The sequence below is a fragment of the Trematomus bernacchii genome, unplaced genomic scaffold (genome assembly GCF_902827165.1).
Source record: "Trematomus bernacchii unplaced genomic scaffold, fTreBer1.1, whole genome shotgun sequence".
Lineage (NCBI taxonomy): Eukaryota > Metazoa > Chordata > Actinopteri > Perciformes > Nototheniidae > Trematomus > Trematomus bernacchii.
Window position 1 is genome coordinate 4,880,964 of NW_022987573.1, and position 22,048 is coordinate 4,903,011.

Below are 22,048 nucleotides of genomic sequence, written 5' to 3' on the forward strand. Positions count from 1 at the left end.
CAAATAACCTTTGTAGAAAATTCAGAGACCACAAAATCCACTTAAAGGTCACTATTGATCAGAGGAAACAAGGAGCCAATATTTAGGCCTGTCATAAGACAAATAAAACTGTTCAATACAATATATTGTGTACATGTAGTGTATTATATTATATGGGGATGCGGCGCCGCCTTTAGCCCCTCATGATTCATTATTATGAGGATTCAGTGAGATTCAGGCCGGCCGGCAGCTGCTGGATGAGAGGCAGAGGGAGGGAAGGAGGGAGCTAGGGAGGGAAGGAGGGAGGGAGGGAGGGGATGCGGGGCTTGTTCACATAATAGCCGGCGGGTGAAGGCGTGGTGAGTGTGGCTCAATACGAGTGTGTGCGCTACAGTAGTACCGGAGGATGAACATGGACAGCGGCTGCACGGCGGCTCCCCTCCCCGGCAAAAGCAGCTGGGGAGAAAGCTGAACGTGGAGAGATCAATATGCAGGGGAAGAGATATCTTATCAATACATAAACCGGATACAAGGAGTGCAAAGGTAAGGCGATATATATATGATGTGATGGAGCTGATTCAACCCGCCCCACTGAGCTGAGGGGAGACAAAGTAGACCGAGTCATGGACGCATGTGAACCGGGGAGGGAGCATGAATGAAAATTACATTGGGTTTGGCTCTCTGCAGCGACCGGCGTTTTTCCTCAGTAAAACGTAGAGAAGTGAGGCTTTATTTGACATATCTGTTATAGTCATGGGGCTCAGGTGGAAACCACCCTTATACAGTAGCCCATAGCACATTCATTGTTCTCCCTGCACAGTGGAAGCTGGCCCTGAGGTGGGCTAGTCTCATTAAGGGATGCTGTGGACAATACTGCTTGTATTTAACAGTGATAATGTGGGTAGTGATGTTAGATGGGATTATTAAATGTGATTAAGTGAAAGAAAAAGTAGTTTTATAAGCTATTTGACTGGTCTGATATGGGGATGCAGGTTGAATAAGACGCTGGTTTAGGTAGAGTGACATGGTGAATATGTGAAAAAAAAGCCTGGCCAAAGCATTACCTAATATTTATGTTTCTGATGTTTTATCATTTCCATTTTCCTATTTTGTATGTGATTTGTGACTACTGGTGATCAAGGCCAAGCATTTTTAGCCATGTCATACAAGAGCATAGTTGCAATAGTTTTAATAGGCAAAGGTATCCTCCCTTTTTACCTCCATGATTTGAATGTTAACTGCATTGTTCTGGCAGATTCTGCATATCCATTTGTATTCCTTTGGTAAAAACAAGGATGAGCCCTGCAGAGGTTGACACTGACCTCCTGATGTTATCTCTCAGTTGAAGGAAGAGACTCTTGTCTGTGTGTATTTAAAGCATTGTAAACAGGAATTGTTGTGTGCCTGTATGACAGACAGCGTGAAACTTTGTCACTGTGTGTCCGAGGGGATGTCCTGTAGCATTTATCACACACGTCAACTTTTTTATGGGAATTTTCTGACTCTTTTAGGGTCATCAATGTTCAGTTTCTGGCTAATTCCTTCAGTAGACAGCCAAATCTCAGCACCCAACTCAATATACTTCTTATGGACACACTCCTCTTGTCAGTTTGATAGCCTAAAGAGACAGGTGTCTGATGCTGCTGAAAAATATCTTCAGTTGGCAAACGTCCATATAGGAATCAAAGCCTCCTGAGACTCTCTGAGAAATGTGCTAAAGACGGTGAGGGAGAGAGAGATCTATTTTTGGACAGGCAAGTAATCGTGTAGTCATACACTTTACTCAGAGGGAATAAATCTGATATATATGATAAGATGAAAGCCGAGCAATGGAGTGAAACAGGTTGGCAGGTGAGGGTTTGTGGTTATAACTTTTAGTCTTGTGCAGCCTACCTGAGAATCTGGGGAATCCAGTTTCAACATATCAGCTGATCCTTAAGATATGATTAAGGTAAAGGCAATACATGTACATTCATTACATTCCTTAATATCCTTATGGTGTTTTTCACTAGGCTGCAGACACACTTCGTCCAGATCTTGAAATTTGGTCCTGTTCCATTTTCTCCACCCATTCACGTCCGTGCCTCAGTGCCTCAGTGCCTCAGCTCTGCAGAAAGTCACTGCAGTTCTCTGTAATGAAACGCTGCAGTTCTGTAATATCAGGAGTGTGAGTGGGGACAGCTGTGAAACCTAGAGAATGAGGGCAACTGGTGGCAAAGCTCTTGTGATTGCTTTTAGACTAGTGTGTGTGTTTTGAATCATTCTCTACTGCTTTCAAGGAATTTAAATTCTGCGCTGTGATGCTGCAGTTAGACTGTTTTGAACTCTTAAATCTGTAACCCAAGCCTCTTAATCTTTAAGAACTTTGATCAATCAAGTTGGAGAGTTTTTTTTCCGGATATAGACTGGTTTAAGAGAAAAATCTCCTTTGCTGCCATGATCTCCTTTGATGACACCCAACTCGGATTCCTGTAGTAGTTATACCTGATAGCTGAGAGGATGTCAAAGTTGTCACTGTTAGCATCTTAGCATTGTGCGTTGCTGTCTCAAAGTACAGCCTCACATATGGCTTTAATGTGTTAGTCTTGTTTATTAGAAATGTTGATCTGGGTCAAGATCCTACATTTTGAATTTCCCTGCAAACACCTTTACAGATTGATCAAGATTGTACTGACACTTAGATGTGTTTAATTCTTAGCTGCTTGAATTAAAATACACACATCTTTCCCTTTCCTTGATTATTTATCTTGTTTAAACACATTCACAATCGCTCAAAGCCATTTCTTACGACAGCAGCCCAAATTCGGTGACTTCAAACACTGTGCAGCTCAGAAGAAAAACACATAGGGATGGGAGCTTTAACTTTCCTTAAACAATCGTTTAGGCTGCCTTGAACATTTGTTCTTATTTAGCTTTTTATACTACTAGGAGTACGACCCTCCAGAGGCTGAAAGAAGCAGATTTGACCACTACTGTCACAATGGCTGCTGATAAAATATTATGGTCTTGCAGTTGTAGGACAGCCATGACAAAATATATCACAATGTCCTAGGGTTTTTGTGGACGTCCTTTTTCTGGGGTGTGAATAAGAACTGCATGATGACATCATTCGCATGAATCACTCCTCTGTGATGCCCGCCCTTGATTCACCGAGATACCTTGTTATAAAAACTAAATTAATATTTCTTTCAGGTTTTAATTTCTCCATAATATCCTTAGCCTCATTGCTAGCACGTATTTACCGGATATCACAAACGGACAGTCTGGTTCTCTTTTTAAGGAGATGATTCTAGACTGATACCTTTTGACCGCTGACAACATGAGTCATGATGAGATATCAGATGCGGTTTCAGATAAACCTGTGCTGTTTCCTTCAGCCCACAGCCTCTGTAACCAGGGCTTCTCGCTGTGTACTCGCTGTTCTGAGCACTCCTGCCTTTGGTGTTTTATTTATTATTTCTGGACTGCCAATACGCCTACTAATCAAGCATCCTGTCCTTGGGCTTCTTTTAAGAGAGCTAACATGTTCTTGCTTCAATGTGAGACCAAAAACAAAATGAGGATTTCAGTTGAATCAAGATAAAAAAAATAACCTCTTTGAACCATTATTGTCGTCATTAATCACCCTGTCAGGGGCAGAGGTCAGCTATCATTACAACATTGAAGAAGAACTGTAATATCTCATGTGACCAAAACACAGAACGTATGTTTCCCTTGATCAACATTGTATTGAGTATCATATCCTGTTATGGAGTTAAAAGGTTTTTATTTGTCTTTCTATGGGCTTCTTCTGTTTGGACAATGGTCTGATTCAGCCGCAATCTATTAATCGTTGAGTTTATCATTTTATCTTGTCAAAATTGTTAAGAATAATTGCTTGGGAATTTACAAACTGGAATACTTTGCATCTTTTTGTGATTGCTGAGAATGTCGTGCAAAGAACATGTAAGCATGGAGAAGCAGACACTGACTTGTGTGTGTGATACCAGCTTCATCAATAATGCATGAAGACGGGAAACTGAGATAAGACGGACTGCAGTCTGGACATGACATTTAACCAGCGTGACGTATTAAACACTGACAGCCAGTTTACTCAGCAGACAGAGAAATCCTCCTGTTAGCTCATGGACAACTCCAAGCTTGATTGGGTGCTATTTCTCATGAAATGGAAATGAACATTGTGCTTTTTGTAGGATTAACATCTCCACATAGTACCAGGCTAAGCTTTAATGAACATGAATACTCCTTGTTTCTTTTTTTAAGGGGGCCACATCTGCACTTTCCCCAAATCTCCATTGGGATATTTGACTGTACAGCATAACAAGCTGTCTATACGCCAACCTCAGGCTGCAGACCAGAGACGGACCAGCACCCTGCAGCGTCTCTGGAGAAACAATCACAGAGACTGACAGCTCTTTCATCTCCACCCTCCATGTCTCTTTTTCATGAAGGTTCAATGCTCGTCTTAACCCCACAGGGTCCAAGGCTGCCCTTTTGATTCAGGTTGAATAGGTTGTGTTTGGTTGAGTAACCAGTGCTGTCTGCTGTGCTGTGACCAATACAAGTACATCAGGAGATGACAAATGTAGATTTTAAGCAATAATTAGAAGAGCTGCAACGAATAGTAGACCAATCGATCAATAGAAAGCAACTATTTTGACACCTTACATGAAAACATACCAAATATTTGCTAGGTCCAGTGTGATGATTGGCTGTGGTTCTGCTTGACGCCCATTTTGTTTTATTTAGCGGCAACTAAAAGATCATTGACATCCACCTGCCTTTTTTTCCTTCTCTACATTCACATTATAATTTTTTACATTTGGATTGTCTGTGTTGTAGTTTTATTGTCTTTTTAATCTATGCACACGACACCTATTGCTGTACGTTCTGGGAGAGGTATCCCTCCTCAGTTGCTCTCCCTGCGGCTTCTTCCATGTTCCCCATACATGTTTTCGGGTTTCTTGGGAGTTCTTCCTTGTATGCTGCCATGGTCTAAGGACAGAGGGTGGTGTATGCTGTATACACTGTAAAGCCCCCTGAGAAAAATGTTTGCTGTGTGATATGTTGCTATAAATATAAAGTCACAGTCTTGTTTCAGCAAGCTATTTCTAGAGGTGTTTCCAGCCCGTTTCACTATACCTTGAATCGATTTAAACATAATCATAGGTTTCATCTTGTGTGTTCTAGTTTGTAATTATTGTGTCTTTATTATACTGCCAGTTTTAAATCACAGCCTGTAGTGGCGGCTGTGTTGTGACAGAGGAGCAGCAGGGTTAGGGAGGGTTGCTGGGTTGCTGTGTCAGATATAAATAGCAGTTCTTGTAATGATTATAGCCCTCAGATGATTAATAGGGTAGATTTCTAAAAAGCTCGGCCCCTCCTTCCACTCACTTCATCTATATTGCATGTACAACTCATCCCAGCTGAATCTGAGCTAATAACTGCTTTTGGAAATTCCTCAATGGGGCAAGCTTACTTAAAGGTAGGGTAGGTAAGAATGGAGAAACCAGCTTGAGTGCGCTAGAATTTGAAATTTCCAACACACACGAACGTGCACATGACCAATGAGGGCACGAGATACGTTTGTGCACGAGATGGAAGGCTGACAGGCAGGTAGGCCATCCAGTTATTTTAGCTGGGCCGGCTCAGATGATTGGTCGTGCTTTTTACAGTACTACGGCTTCCACAGATGACATTTTTTTATGTATTTATTGTCAAAGCATTTAATATATTCATTGCTATCGGGATGTTAAGAGCATTCCATGGGATATAACAAAAAGTGTTTCTGAAGTGAATTACCTACCCCACCTTTAAGAGGCCATTTTCTCCATATGAACAACTTCTCCATATAGAAAAAAACAATAATCCCGGCACCATCTAGTGGCCAATATATTTACTGTACATGCCAGGCCAGAGCCATGTCATGCTTATTACAGAGACGTATAGTGTGACCCCACCATGATGCAGTCATGACTAAATCAAGCTCAAATCAATGTAATAATACTCCTGGTGATTGTGAGCAGCAGCAACACTCCAAATGAATTGAACTCATTGAATGTTCACCTTTAATTTACATCATGAAAGAGAATTTACGACTGTTGTGAAAAGAAAGATGCATCATTCAGAGGTTGTAATTGACAAAGTGCTCGCTAAAAGATTACAGATGGTTTAATTTAAAGAAGTGACGGGGTGTGTCACATCCCAGTCAGGAAGCAGGGCAATTTGTTTAATCGATTATTAGTGCGAGGTGAGAAATAGATAAATGGGAAGTAGAGTGTATGTAGAGTAAAGCCTCTTTGAGTTGTTTCAATCACTTTAGTGCCTCAGGAGGAGGAAGTCAGAGACACCTGATACCCAGATTCAAACTCAATTTAGCCACAGATCAGCACACAAGTGATCGAAGCATCTTAAATGTCTCAGTAAACTCAGTAGCATATACTTAACCACCTTATATTGACCGCTTATGTTTCCTGTCTGACCTCCATTGTTCATATTAAGAAGCAGTAAATCCTACAGTGTGGTAAGCAGTCTGATCCTGCCTGCCCTTATTCAGTCAGCTGTTGATTTCTCATAACATTAAATAATCCACTGCTGCTCAAAGCTAGGGCCTGGCTGCTCAGTTAATGAACTGCATTGAACAAGTTGCTGTTTAATCCTGATCGTCTGGTGCCACTAATAATCTGGACCGGAGAGGTGACTCTTGTAAAAGGATGAGTTTTGGTCAGGGATGCGTCCACACCTGCACTCTCTCTTTCCCTGGAGAGGTTTACCAGGTACAGCAGCCGCCCCGTGCTCTCCAATAAGTTGTGATCAGCCTCATTCTGTCACATGAAAAGGCTTTTTAAATCTGTCTGAATTGTTTCTTTTTAGTTTGTGAGTAGGTTCTTTGTTTTGAAAAACTGCTTCAGCCTCAATCTGTCATTTTCTTTCCCTGGCTATTTGATTTATAGTGCAGACTGAGTGTCTTAGAAGTCAGGCTGAATCTGTGATGAAAATCGTTGTGTGAAGGGCACTGTGGTCAGAAATATCTTGCACAAGCAAACAGGAAAGCTTCTTGCTTCTTCATCTTGTGGGTACGAGTTACAGAGAACTGGCTCTCATCGATGCAGAGTTTAGTCAGAATCTGAGGTTGTGTGGTTTGGGCCCTTACGCAGTAATGCTGTGGATCTTGTTGTATAAATGTTAAAAGAAAAGAGTGTAAACTTTGCAATTATGAAGATATTAGCCATGGTCACAGAAGTACTCCGTTACAAGAGTCCTGTTTTTTAAAATCGTATTTATGTGAAATGTGTATTTCTATCAAATGTACTCTAGTATCAAAAGTAAATGTCCTAATCATTTAGAAAATGTTATGTGACTATATATTATATAATTATATGACTGTGATGATTGCATTCATGTCTGACCAGTATTTTAATTTCTGAGCTGTTGGAGGAGAACATTATATATCTTTGGGTAGTTTAATGTGTAGGAATTCATATTCAAAGTAAAGCTATCAAATTAAGTTGATCAAAATGTACAATGTTTCCCACTGAAATGTATGTGCAGTGAAAGTATAAAGTGCTGTGTTTAGTACAGTGCAAGAAATGTACTTTCATATACTGGATATTTCTTTGAATTACTGAACAGCTTGACAGACGGAAAGACTCAAAGTTAAATGTGAAAGGTTCAAAACTGTATAAATCCTTTCTCTGGTTGCTACGGCACCAAATCCTTAAGACAAAGGTTTTATTGTCACCAACAACATAAGTGGTTTTCTTTCTTTTCTGTATTTACCACCAAGGACTTTGCTCAGTTTGGCTACTGATAGTGAAAATTAACTCTTGGACAGATATTTAAGTGTAAGAAACCGGCTAAGGCCTGATATGTATCGGACAGCTTTAAAAAAACAAAACATAACCAACACTCGGGACCGTATGTCATTTTGCCTTGTGATGAGGAATCGTCTGCAATCTGTGTCACAAGATTTGAGCTTCCTCTTCCTCTCCCCTGCAGATGACCGAGGGCAGACTGTGCCAAGTGCAGCTGCTGGAGGACAGGAAGCTGGAGCTGCTGGTTCAGGTATGATGCTCCTTACTTAAAGAGGTTATAATCAAAGGTTTAACAACTGATCAAATGATGATAATGCGTAATGTGAAAATGGTTTCTGGTTTTTATAAACCCAGTTCCCCTAAACTCTAATCAGCATGTTTTATCTAATTAAAAAAAAAAAAAACGTATGTCCGCAACTCTGCTGTTATGAGGTGTGAGGTGTGTGGCGCAGTGGATAGAGCCTTGGTGTTGGGATCAGGGGGTCACAGGTTCAAACCCCACTGCAGTCAGCATGTCGTTGTGTCCCTGAGCAAGACACTTCACCCCAAATTGCTCCTGTGGGGATTGTCCACAGTATTGAGTATGTAAGTCGCTTTGGATAAAAGCGTCTAACAAGTAACATGTTCATTCTCTCTGTTCTCATAGCGTTGCTTTTTGTTGGTTTTTTATGAGCAACAAGCTATAAAAACAACGTTACACTACCTGCTCAGACCCAGACAGTATGTTAACATACTGAGTGTTTTGTAACTAAAACGCCAGATACTTCCCTCAAGAGTTGGTGGAAACCAAACCACAGATAAGAGCACAGAATATTGAACTTAATTCATCAGGTATCCCGAGATCACCAAAATGAATGTGAAAATTAGCAACTGTTTTGCTGCGTTCTGCAACTTCAACGATTTTTTTTTAATCGATAATAAAAAACGTTATTTGTTTCTATAGTGTAGTGTTGCCAAACCTCACAAACAATATATGTGGGCAACATGATCAGTTAGCGTATATAATGATCATTCTACAGCAAATCGTAGGTATGTGCGCTGTTGAAGTGTCCTTGAACATAACACTACATCCTCAATTTCTTTGCTATTGTCTGCACCCTAGTTAATCTTCCAGTCTCACTTCTCTTTAGACGGAAGCAAGCAACAGAGAAAATTATTTCCTCAAGTATTCACGTCACCTGTATCAAATCATTTGTACTCAGGATGCTTACCTAATATTTTGAATTACATTAGGTATCCTACTAAATCTAAATCTTCCTCCACAGCAAAGGCTGCTGTCGTACGAACTCCTCGACCTGGTGTCCTCACACTTCAACCTCAAAGAGAAGGAGTTCTTTGGAATTGCATTTTGTGATGACAAGTATGTGAATTATTGCCTACATTTCTTTTCAATGGTCTGAATATTTACAGATGTCCATATGTGCGTGTGTGTTTAATGCTTTCCGATTCTTCCGTCTGTTTGACTTTTGCAGTGGGCAGCGTAAATGGTTGCAGATGGACCGCAGAGTTCTTGAACATGACTTTTCCAAGAAGTCTGGGCCCATTGCCCTCAACTTCCTGGTCAGGTAATAATTGACTTTTCTTATGCAAATCACATGATCTCCAGCAGGGAGCACTATGTTGTTAACGTGGAGTAAAGCTGTGAGCTCTCAACACAATGTCCTGTCTGTCATGATTGTCAAACTCGGGTTTTAAAAACATTGACATTGGTAATTGTCAATCTTTTGCACGTGATTATAAATCCTCACTCTCACCCACACCTCACACACATCAGATTAGATTAAATAATCTTTATTCAAATTGTTTTATCACTTCAGCAGAAGGTTCACTAGACAGTAATATATACAGTACATATCAACAGCAGAAAAGTTATGCATCAATGGAGTATCTAAACATGAATACACAATATGAAAAATACAGAATAAACTAGATTACTCTATAATAAACCAATCTCCTACTAAAACATAAAAAATAGACATAGGAAAATCTATACATTACAAAAGTGTGCAAAATAGCTACATCACACAAACACATTCACTAGGCATGGTAAAGTTCAAATTGTGATTTTCTATATTAAGCAGCAATAACACCCATTATCTCTGTTTAACCTTTTAAATTGTTCTGCTTTTATCCTCCGCAGGTTCTATCTAGAAAGCATCACACAGCTTAAGGACATCACCACGGTGGAGTTATTCTTCCTGAATGCAAAATCTGCCGTCTACAACGTAAGTGTTTACCTCTTGTTTGTGAAGCCATGAAATAGACGCTGCTAGTTGCGTTTTAGCTCTCCGATGATTCACTGTCTGTGGACCCTCGCAACTCATCAGACAATAGCTGCAGGGCACGGTTTGTTAACTCTGCTGCCTGGAATGTAAACTACACAGAAAGAAAAAAAAGACACAATGTTTCAATTTGAGAATAAGCTGAGTTTCATGTTGTGCAACAGAGAAAATGTTCTATGTTTGGATTGAGAAAGATTTCTCCACATGGACTTCATTGTCTCCATCCTGTTAAAATTTTTCCATATCGATCTATTTTGTCTCTCAGGGGATTATAGAGGTGGAGAGTGAGAACGTCTTCAAATTAGCCGCAAATGCTTTGCAGGTTAGTGCTTTTAATAGTCTCATACATACATTAATTGCCACATCTTTTATCCCTTTATCTGATAAGATGTATTTATTTATCTCTAGGAGGCGAAGGGGGACTACACAAGGTAAGTGCATACTCTCAGCTGGGCAAGAGGTATTTAACAGCAGCAGGACATGTTAATAGAGAGCTCTTAGCGAAGGCATTCAATCGTCACAGCAGAAATCAATAGCAGTGTTATGTGAGGTTTACCACAGACTGCTAAGAAGATTGCACCGTGCAGCTAATGAATATCATAGTGCTGATAGAAGCCATGTATTGCAGAGCAGCGACGGCTTTAAATTGCAGAGAGCAGCTACCATCTGTGCTGATATTACACGTGTAGTGCTCAGAGGGAATACTGCAGGTCTTTGTGCAGGTCGCCACCTGGCTCTGACCAGCTGATGCAGTAATTTAGGAAAACAGACATCTTTGTTCATATGAGTAGATTCTTTGATATGGTTGCTGCCAGGCCTGAGCCCAGTGCCATTAGGGAAACTGAGGTTGTGTGTTACCTTTGGGATTTTAAATAGATTTTAAAGCCTTCTTATTTAAACCAAAGCTTTTTGACTTATATTTGCATTCCAGTGCTGCTTAGCCAAAGAAAGTAAAGGACTAACTAGTGCCGTACTAAAAGGATATTCCTGGCAATGTAGAGAGTGAAATGTACCTCACATGTAATTGATTGTGGTGGGAAAAGTATTCTGATCATTTACTTAAAAAAGGTGGCAATACCACAGTGTGAGAATACAGTATCAAATACTAAAAGTGCTCCTTGTGCAGATTGGATCCTAGTGTTGGTGCAGCTGTTTCCAAGTAGAGATTATTTGATCTACTATATTGGGCGGTTATTCTTAGCCCTTTCATATTATTTAAAGTAACTCCAGCTGTCAGATAAATGCACTGAAGGCAAAAGCTCACACATCTCTTCTGAAATATAGTGAAGTAGAAGTTTTAAAGTTGCAGAATATTAATATAATCACTTAACATGTGCTACAGTAGGTTACATACATTACAGGTTATGGCCTACTTTCCTGACAAAGAAATGTGGAAAAACAGGGATTGTCCACTCAACTTCCCAAATAGTTTTCACAACTATTTGTCTTCTCTGTTTTAGTGATGAAAGCACAAGAGCTGAACTGAAGAAGCTACCAACTCTTCCCACCAAAGTCCTCAAGGAACATCCGTCGTTTGCATACTGGTACGCTTTTTTGAAAAGCTTATTTGATATCTTGCCTATAACAATGTCTTTTATTGCAGGCCTGTAGATTACACTTCATCACTAAAGCAATAAGTGTATGGATGATTAACATTACATGCAGTGGCAGGTTCAGTTTTATGGAGGAAGTAAACTTCATTGAGCTAACTAGCTGAAAGTGTGTTTAATTAGTAGGGTTTAACGTAAGCCAGCTAGCCAAACAGTCCTCTACACACAGTGTGAGGCAAGACAACAAATAATTCAGAGGAGATAAAATATATGATAAGCAAGATAAATGTAGGACTGCTACAAGGACTTTTATTGCACTGTTTCATTAAAACCTAATTTCCCCCTGGGATTAATGTAGTATTTTACTTTATTTGTGACCAAATAAGTATGATTTCAATGTATTGATGGATTGGTGGTAAAGGGGAACATTTTAATTAAAAAAACGTTAATTATCTTTGTAAAAAACTGATTTGAGTTTGGTCAAATGTATAAATCTTGTTTTAATCTATTTAACTAACTATATTGTTTATCGATGTATTCAGTTATATTTTCTGACCACCGTTTTGCATGTTGTCAGTTACGGGGCTACATCTGTTTAAAGTGTGAAATTGTGTTGTTTTTTTGTGACAGTGAGGATCGCGTAATCGAACATTATAAACAGCTGAAAGGAGTCTCCCGAGGAAAGGCCATTGTTCAGTAAGTACTGAAGAAAAATGTGTATTTACTGCAAATGGTTCAACACCAGTGATTAGATGATGGATGTATTCGGCTTTAAGTTCATTAATCTTCCCCTCACCTCTATTAGCGCCCCCCTTCTCTCCGTGTCTCTCCGGCACTCCTTTTCTCATCATCTGATAGAAATCAATAGCTCCTCTTCAGTGAATCACACTGATTCACTGGACTGAGGTCAAACACCCAGTTTCGTTTTACATGTCCTAAGTAAACCCCATGCAGCTGTTCTAGCCTGTGCTTTTAACATCAATTGTTTTTGTTCTAGGTATCTGACGTTAGTGGAATCGTTGCCCACGTATGGCGTGCATTATTATGAAGTGAAGGTAAGTCTTCCGCCGTGATGAATGGGAAATGACAGCTGTTGCACTTGAAACTGAGTCAACCATCAAGCTGTGCTCTTGCCTCACAGGATAAACAAGGGATCCCGTGGTGGCTTGGAATCAGCTATAAGGGCATCGGCCAGTATGACCTGCAGGATAAATTGAAACCTCGAAAGGTAAACATTCCCTGCTGCTCCATCTCTAAAATGGCTGCTTTCCTTTTCCTCTGCTTCACTGATCTGACTGTGGACATGATAGCACAGGGGTAAGCTCTGCTGCTGAGCCTGGTGATTCACTGGCTCTAAATTCATGCATCATCTATTTTACCCCAACAAAGGATTGGCTTCAGCTGCTGCGGCAGACGAGGCCAGACTTGAACAATTGCGGCAAAATCTAGAGATCTCTGGCCGTTTGTTTTAATGAGTCTTTTTGCATAAAGTGTGAGATTCATACTAAGAACCTGCTTTTCTCGTTACATTGGTGTCGTTTTAGCATGTTAGCTTATAGCAGAAACACCCATGTGAGGGATCTATCTGCTATGTCCATTTTGTTACTCCGGTATCTGCAGGGTGCAGCAAAGCAGAAGTGGAGGAAAGTTCCAAACAATTCACATGAATCTACTAGCACTGTCTTCCTGTTCATGTCTGGTAATCGCTCGACATGGTGCAATCCATTTTTGTCTTCTTCCAAATAATTGTGCAAGCTGTGTGCAGGCAGCGGTGTGTGCTTTGAAGAGAAGAGGAGGGAGTGAGTTGGTGATGTCAAAGGGAAAGGGGCAGGATATGAGGCGTTATAATGCATGCTCTGAGAATACCTGAGGAGACAAGTCAGGAGCTGACAAGGAGTAGGGAACAAAGTGTGTGTTTGTGTTGACAGCAAAGGATTTAATAACTTAAACAGGACTGTTTTTCTGGTAAGTCTGCATACTTCTTTGCCGGGTTTAAAGTAGTACTGCAAATAGACTGAGCTTTTCTTAAAATAACATTTGTATGGTCATTTAAATATTGAATCAACAGTCAATCTTTCAAATTCTAATAGTAACACTGAATTTTTGTAAATTGTTACTGCGTGTTTAGCATGTAGCAGCATTGTGATACAATATACTTCTCAAAGCAGCCACATGTTGTATTGTTTTCTACGTGCTGGTAGTGTTTAATTTCCCAGACACACAGTGAGTCACTGACCCAAACAGGCTGTTCATATCTGGCTGTGTTCAGGGAACACCTGGGTTATACAGGGATAGACGCGATGAGCCATGGAAAGTGCTGTATACTGCGATGAGTCTTTGCCTAATGTCCCCTTGTGGCATTCTTTGCTGTCTAACACCTGCATTATTGCAGACTGTGCATGCCAGGAGGCACAGACCGTAATGACAGTTCATATTACAGTCTGGCTTTTTAAATGATTGTGGCTGAGCGAAAACACCTGCATTCACTAGTCTTTCTAACAGTTTTATTGCAGTAATGCTACTGATTGTTTAGAAATAAAATATGAATATTCACCAGGACTTAGGGCACAAAAAGATACATTTTAAAGCCATTGTACCTTACCCACTCCTCTACATTTCAGTTTGAGAACTACCGAGGCGAGCATATCTTCCATTTTCCTAATGAGATATTTTGTATTTTCACCCCCAGCTTTATCAGTGGAAGCAGCTGGAAAACTTGTACTTCCGGGAGAAGAAATTTGCCGTAGAAGTTAATGATCCACACAGGTAAGCATTAGGAGAGATAGTTCTTTGTTAACCTGCTTTTAGTCAAATATTCACTTGTTTTGCCTACATTTGTTTAGTCTCTTATTAGGTGTTTCTCTTCAGCTGCATCTAAAGAGATCAGTCATATTCATGTTACTTCTAGTTACATTTGGTTAAAAAATCTCAACCTTCAATCCTCTTCCGGTGTGTTTCTTGCAACAGGAGAGCAGTAACCAAGCGCACCTTTGGGCAGACGGGCCTACTCATCCACACGTGGTATGCCAGCCATTCTTTGATCAAAACCATATGGGTCATGGCTATTAGCCAGCACCAGTTCTACCTGGACAGAAAGCAAAGCAAGGTTAGTGTCATTCATCAGTCACTGCTTCATTACATTTGAAAATTACTTTCAATTTGTGGCTCTAATCTTTGGTGCAAACTCTGTGTGCAAATATACATTATGGTGCATATGTATATTTTCTACTTTCTTGTTTATTTCTTGTCTTTTAATTTTTATTGTACAATGCCATGTCTTTTTATGCTGCTGCAACACAAACATTTCCCAAATTGGGATCAATAAAGTACTATCTTATCTTTTTTATTCTTTTAGGGTAAATTAGTAACAGCCAGAAGTGTGGAGGAAATTGCCATGGATCTCACGGAGCACGGAGGAGCGAAAATCAACAGACTGGGAGACGCAGGCCTGAACAAAACCTTAATAACAGCCAGCAATGGCAGCCTGGTGTCTACAGGTTGGTAATTATATCACTTCATGAAGCAAGGGTCTATTAAGTTCATGTTTGTTTAACCAAAATTATTATTATCATCTCAGATCATATCCATGCTCCCAGGTATCTCTGATTTTAAAAAGTAAAGGTGTTATATTAAAAAGTCAGCTCACAGTGTCATGACATAAAGGTTATTTTCAGATGTAAGCTTCATGTTTGCAGGAATAGTAAGGATATTGTTTTCACAGGTTCTGCAGACTCTGAAATGAGTGAAGAACAGAAGAAAGAGAAACTCTCTGATCTGAGGAAAAAAGAGCAGGAGATCCAAGATATTCTGTCCAAGAAAACAAAAGAACTGAAGAAGATTTGCTTGAGAGAGGCGGTGAGAAATCATTTTGTATAACACTTCTTCTGCACTGGTGCTACATTTAACAAGGCACATACACGCTTTTCTAAACAACCATATCCATTTTCTCCCCTTATTAAGATCGATGCTTTCTGCTGTTACACTCAGTTCAATGTGTTGTAAGTATTTAAGGGAACTTGTTGTTTGTGTTTTTCAGGAGATCACTGGCAAGCTGCCGAAAGAGTATCCCCTCTCTTCAGGAGAAAGACCGCCACAGGTCAGACGGCGAGTTGGCACTGCTTTCAAATTGGATGACCTGTTCCCCTACAATGAGGTCAGTAACAGTTTTGTCTATATGATACATTTGACTTTAAAGGATGAACTTGGTGATATTTTACTTGTATTTAGTTGTCAACAATCCAACAAAATGATCACAACTAACAATGAATTTATTAACAATTAACTATTCTACTTGATATATCTTATTCCTCTTTGCCATGGTGCGAAGTTGTTGTCTATTAACGATTACAACTGCATTCATGAGCAATGCTGCACTGTTCTGGTGCTGCAAATACTTGCTTGCACCCCAACATTTACAGCAGAACATTTTTTTTAAGTAACATTTGCTCCAACTGTTTAAGGAAATTATGTTATATTCTCGTAAAATTGTAATTATATTTTCTTTTTGTATCCATTTTTTAAAAGATAAGTACTTGGAGCAATGTTAATTTAAGTCTCCTTATTACATTTTTTGACATTTATAAAATGTTCAAAGCACCTGCCTTGCCCCTTAAATTCTCAAATCTACTAATTTGCTCGACATGACATTATTGCATCTATAGTAATAAGAAAAATGTTCATAAATAACGTCAACTTTAAGAAATTACTAATTAAGGTCTTCACCTCAACTTGACATGGAGACCTAATCTGATTAACTTTTGAACCCATTTTAAATGAATAGGATAAAAAAAAAGTTGACAGTAGTAGTGTGGTTAAACTATGATTTACTCATTGTTATCTTTCGGGATTTGCTGCAGGATCCCATTCTGAGGAACCTGGAGAGCAGGTTTGCGCTGCAGCAGAAGATTGTGGAGGCGGCCAAGAAGCTCGCTAATGAAGGAGAACTGTGCAAAACTGTGAAGAAGAAGAGGAGGAGAAACTGTTTGGATGCCATGCACAAACTCCAGCAGATCGAGGATGAGATGAACCAGTACCGCATCAAGAAGGGGAAAAAGCCCACGCAGCGGGCCTCGCTGATCATTGCAGGTATGCTGCAGCTTGATCTGTGTTACGGATGATTAAGTTATATTCACAGTAAATGGAGAGAGTTATTTTCTCTTTTTCCAGATGAACTCGTCCGTTCAGACTGCAGCTCGCTGGCTAGTCTCCCGCTGGATGATGGTGAGTCAGACAACACACATTATGGTGCATTAAAATCAACCTGCTAGTATAATACATATCATTGAGACTACTTTTAAAAGAGGGGGTGTCAGTTTTGTTAACAGTGGGTTTCCTTTGTGTTCAGATGACTCGGATGGTGTCAGTCAGAGGCCACGCTCGCGGTCCGTCCAGGGTTCCCCTCAGCTCAGTCCGATGCGATCGCTGGGAATAGAATATGATGTAGATAGACGTGGATCTCCGAGGGAAAATCATCTAAACAAGAATCACAGCAGGTTTGGAAACGGATTTACTTTCCCTCTCGTGCGAAGTGTGTAACTTGTTTAACAACCTTTGATTTAATTGAAAGGCTGTTCTTAGAAGAAAGCAATGATATCACAATTTGGCAGGGTCTGTAATATTTGCCATGTCATGTTTGCAGCCTCATTCCTTTCGTCACGTCATACCTTTTTTCCTTTTCTTTTTTTTCTTTTATCCTCTCCACACCCTTATAGACTAGCTTTTGAAGGCCAGGATGCTTCCCACTACTACCAGAATCCAAGAGAGGTCTCCTCCACCCACAGTAGTCCATATAAAACCCTTCCCAGACCTCTTAGAGATCCACGCAGCATGCCTCCCACCCCGGTTATGACCCGCAATGCCTACAGCAGCAGCCAGCTCAGGTGTGATCCGCTGCGCCAATTTATTTCCTTTTTTTCCTTACCCTTATCCCCACTTCCCTCTAACCTTTACCCAAAGCTGTCATGCAAACCCCTAACCTTTATTTTGATGCATACATCCAGAAATGTTATCCATTAACTGTAGATGTTGCTTCTCCAGGTCCGAGGGGTCTCCTCATTGCTTCAGGCATCGCAGCGGGAGTCTGGAGTCGCAGCCTCGGCTAAAAAAAGATTCTGACTCAGAGAAGCCAGTTTTTATCTTGTCACCTTCCCACCGCAGCAACAGCACAGAGGTGTTGGAGGATTGTTCGTCCTACACCAGCCAGTCCAGCCTGGACTACTGCGGGGCGCCCAACTCCCACTACAGTACGCTCGACTCCCGAACCTCAACCATGCATCGTCTCCACAGGAAGGTGGAGGTGTATGGAAATACCGGGAGTATGCCCAACTTGGTCCAGAACCCCTCTGGTTCTAGTTACTCATGTGATACCTCATCACACTATGCACCCAGTGCCTACTATGTGGACATGGAGCCTTACGCTAACGGTGCCTACGTGTATGAGAATGACGTCGAGGGCCACTACAACGTCAACCCTTCCTACCAAATAAATGGGTATAACGGACATGACAGATACAGGACTTACAGCAGCGACCGGGCAGATAGTATTTCCCAGAATCCCTACGCTACAGTGAGGCCGCCGCGAAACAGAGAGGGGCCCAGGAACGAGCTGTTGGCTAAGAACATGCAGAAGGCCCTGGTGGCGGAGCATCTGAAGGGCTGGTACCACCGAAGCAAGGGTCCTGGGGTTGGAGGGAGGGGGATGCTTTATGATTTTGACAGCGGCTCTCAGCTCAGCCTGGGATATCAGACCATGCCAGCAGCTTTCAGCCACTCCAGCAGAACCACCTCCTTTTCTTCAGGTGAGATTATCACTTTGAGCAGTTTAAAACATTTACATGTATTGAAAATATTTATCGAAATAAAACCTGTTTCTGTTCTCTTCTCAAGTGCATAAAAAATGTATTTATATCTACTTTTTCTTTTTAACACAAGCCAGTAGGGTCTATGTAAGCATCCTGCACGTGATGCTTGTTTTTGTTCTATATACTCCCTTATCTAAATTCCTGCCTTAAAAATCAGCTAACATACTCAATACAATTGTAATTGTGTGTGTTTCAGTGGAGAGTTTCACTTTTTTATCGTTCAAAAGTTTCCCAAATTGGGATCAATAAAGTTCTATCTTATCTCTTTCCAGGATGCCAAGACGTTAAGTCTTTGACTGCGACTGTGTAAATGTAATTGAAAAACACTAGAGGCAAGAACAGTCATAGTCACAGTAGGAAAATCATCTTTGTTTTTAGGAAAGATAAGTGCTTGGTGGTTTATACTGCTGATCCACCAGCCCACAATATAAATATGCGGTAGGGCTATTAGTCGACTTTTTATTCAACATCAAAACGTACTGTCATGGCTGAGATAGTGTTTATTTGCTTAATACAATCTACTGTATCTATCAGAAGGATATTTTCAGAAACTTGTCTTACCTTCTTGATTTAAAATAATTAAGTGTACTGCACATTAAAACTGATTAAGTTAAGTAAACAGATATGAGATGCACAAATTGAACTTGTCATTTATTAAAAATTAAATTGGAAGATATTGGACTAACAAACAAAAATAAGTTAAGCAAGTTTTAGCACTATGTCATAAAATGTAAAGTCTCCATGTAAAGTGGCAGGCACAGGACTGTAATGACATATTGCAGCAGAATCTTGTGAAGGGCAAACAGTTTGTTTTGCAGTGGTGACATAAAGATAGATATAAGAGTGTTTCCAATAACAACAATTACTCCCAACTCCAACATTAGCTGAGTGTTTTTGCCTGTGTCTTGTTTGCAGTGTCCTCAGTGGAAAGCGCAGGCAACTGGCGCAACCAGTTGGCAGTCGGCCTGACAGATTACGAGACACCCGACACACCTCAGTACACACACCCTGCAGCGCCGGCTTCTCCGTACAACCGCAGTCCCTCACACAGCAGGTGAGTGATGCACTTTCCACACTGAGCTGTGGATGCAACAGGGAGTTAGTCAGTCACCAGGAATTAAGGGGATGTTTAGTTTAATTATTAGTGCAATGAAAGTAGAAGTACTGGTTAGTGTCTAAAGGATGCAATAATTAGCCTGCTTTTGTCCCTGTTGATGTTTAGCAGTAGGTACAGATGTCAGTTCCTCTCCTGTTTCCTGTAATGCATGATGCAGTTTGAGGCCTTTGTTTAGTGTGCTGCTCTGCCCTTGGATAAACATCACATTGTATTACTGTGTGATGAGGTTTTATCTTATGTAACCTGAAACTATTTAGGTAAATGTAGAGAATGTAATCATGAGGACCTTTCTTTCTTTCTTTCTTTCTTTCTCTCTCTCTTGACTTATGATTAATGCTCATGTGTGCAGATTTCCTCCAGAAAACAAAGTGTCTGAAACAATGCCTAAAAAATCAGAGTCAGTTGAGGTGGTTGGCTCTGAGGCCGCTAGTACAGATGAACCATCAGACAACCTTTCTAGCACTTAAGGGTGAGACCAGCGGACTGCTTTGTGTCGTGGTGCCAGTCATCTCCATTTGACATCCCATCTTCATTCGTGTGTCACCTGTACTGTAGCTTGTTTATTCAAGTCATCCACATTTTCATATTGTGGTTTCGAGATCACAGCACAGCATCGCATTTGCACAAAAATGTACCACTCATTATGTTGATGATCTTTCACCTGACAAACAACCCTCAGGAATGTCCTCTTCGTTCTGTATATCACATAATCAAACAATAAGAGTGAGCAGCACTGTGTGGCTGTGCTTCAGCAGAGCAGTGTGTTGAGTGTAATACTAACTAGCTCATTAGGACAAATACAACATGCTATTCAGAACATGTAGGCCTACTATTTATTGCGGTCACCATCTTATCTTAGCATGCTAACTTTTGCTAATTAGCACTAAACACAAAATAAGGCTCAGGGACTGTCATTCATTTTGCAGATATTTGCTCATGAAACCAAGATGTTGGGCATATACACTTTTTTCCCTGATGCATCACTGAAGCAATAGCAATTCAACTAGAAGGGGAAATGAATGTCAAGAAATATCACTGAAGGAGGACCCCTGGTAGTATAGGGAGTATCAGTAAGACTGAGTCCTAGCTGCAGCGGCCCAAGTTTGAATCCAGTCCTTGGAATAAAGCAGGAATGACAAACAAATATCATTAAATATCTGGACATTTCAACTCTAGGAAAGTTCAGGGGGTCACTTAAGTCACAAGGCCTTATTTTCCAAGGACAATAAAAGTATAAGGCACATTTTCATGGCAATCCATTTGTTGACATATTTCAAGCTGGACACAAGTGGTGTACTGACTCTTGCAGCTTAGCAAGGCTAAAATGTAACACACGTTCATGAACCCTAAATCATGTTGCATGCCATCACAAAGTAATGTGGACTTTTTGATGTATTGCATTTCCATTCCTGAGTTTTCTTTTTTTCCACAAACAGCAGTCACTCACTTCTTGTTTAACTACTACTCCAACAGTTGAGCTACAGTCAGTTTGACATGTTCTTTTCTCACTGCCTGCACAGATTTCACATGGATGGAAGCTACATGGGCATCCACTGAAGAGGACCAAACCAAACTTTGGCACAAACAAAGCCATGGCCAGCAGCACATGAAGGAGAAGAGGCTGAAACATAGGCTGTACACACACTTTTTGTTTCTGCCTAAACCCCGTCTTGGAAGATGTTTCGTCTGTTTTCGGCAGAGTCTATGTGTACGCTGTCCTCATGTTAAACCTCTGAACACAGTGATGACACTCTTGAATGACTTTTCCCATGTGCCTTGGATTGGATGGATTGTACAGGCAGATGAGAATGTGTCAAGGAACTTTAAGATGTTGCACAACCACACTGGATTCAAACCCTTTTGTGTTTTAAAGAGGAAAAAACAGGCGACATGGGTTTTTACTGGAATCCAACTCCATGTGGAACTAGCTACCGCATTATACAAAACAGTAGGTTATAGAATAAAATGTTTTTCACCACTTTCATCTCAGTAAAGTAACATAGTCTTAATTATAACATTCAAATAGAAAACGAACATGTTCCCAATGTGACATTACAAGAACCCATTATTATTAGGCTGTGTATTTGATGACTTAACATTTCTTCCTTTCATTTAACTTTTATTCAGATGTATTATGTCAATATTGTTTATAAACCATTTTGTCTTTGTTGGTGGCGTGATGTGTTTTGAAATGCATGGTAAGATTTTTTAAATTTCATTTACAAGAACTTCTTTTTATATTAACAGAAGACCACTGCCGTAAAAAAAACCCATATTCATGTCTCGTTTTCTCACATATTTGTACAGTCAGTGTGTAGTTACATGTTAGATGTTGTCATAAAATATTTTCCACTGGGAACAAGGATGTGAATAAATACATGTGACCGACAGACGGCTGTTGTCACCTTCATTGAGAGGTTTGTTTGGGGGGTAAACAACCGGGTCA

General features: G+C 40.4%; 1 protein-coding gene across 1 annotated transcript; it reads left to right on the forward strand.

The window, feature by feature from the left end:
- The first annotated feature begins 340 nt into the window (after positions 1 to 340).
- LOC117479540 (FERM domain-containing protein 4B-like) lies at positions 341 to 21,992 on the forward strand. Its single transcript, XM_034126576.1, has 23 exons — positions 341 to 522; positions 7,978 to 8,043; positions 9,059 to 9,153; positions 9,266 to 9,358; positions 9,934 to 10,018; positions 10,341 to 10,397; positions 10,484 to 10,506; positions 11,536 to 11,619; positions 12,256 to 12,321; positions 12,623 to 12,680; positions 12,767 to 12,853; positions 14,315 to 14,391; positions 14,593 to 14,731; positions 14,981 to 15,122; positions 15,347 to 15,480; positions 15,662 to 15,778; positions 16,482 to 16,710; positions 16,792 to 16,845; positions 16,970 to 17,117; positions 17,337 to 17,504; positions 17,662 to 18,422; positions 19,401 to 19,539; positions 21,123 to 21,992. The coding sequence occupies exons 2-23, from the start codon at positions 7,978 to 7,980 to the stop codon at positions 21,157 to 21,159; spliced, it is 2,859 nt and encodes a 952-aa protein (XP_033982467.1). The 5' UTR covers positions 341 to 522; the 3' UTR covers positions 21,160 to 21,992.
- The last annotated feature ends 56 nt before the right edge of the window (positions 21,993 to 22,048 follow it).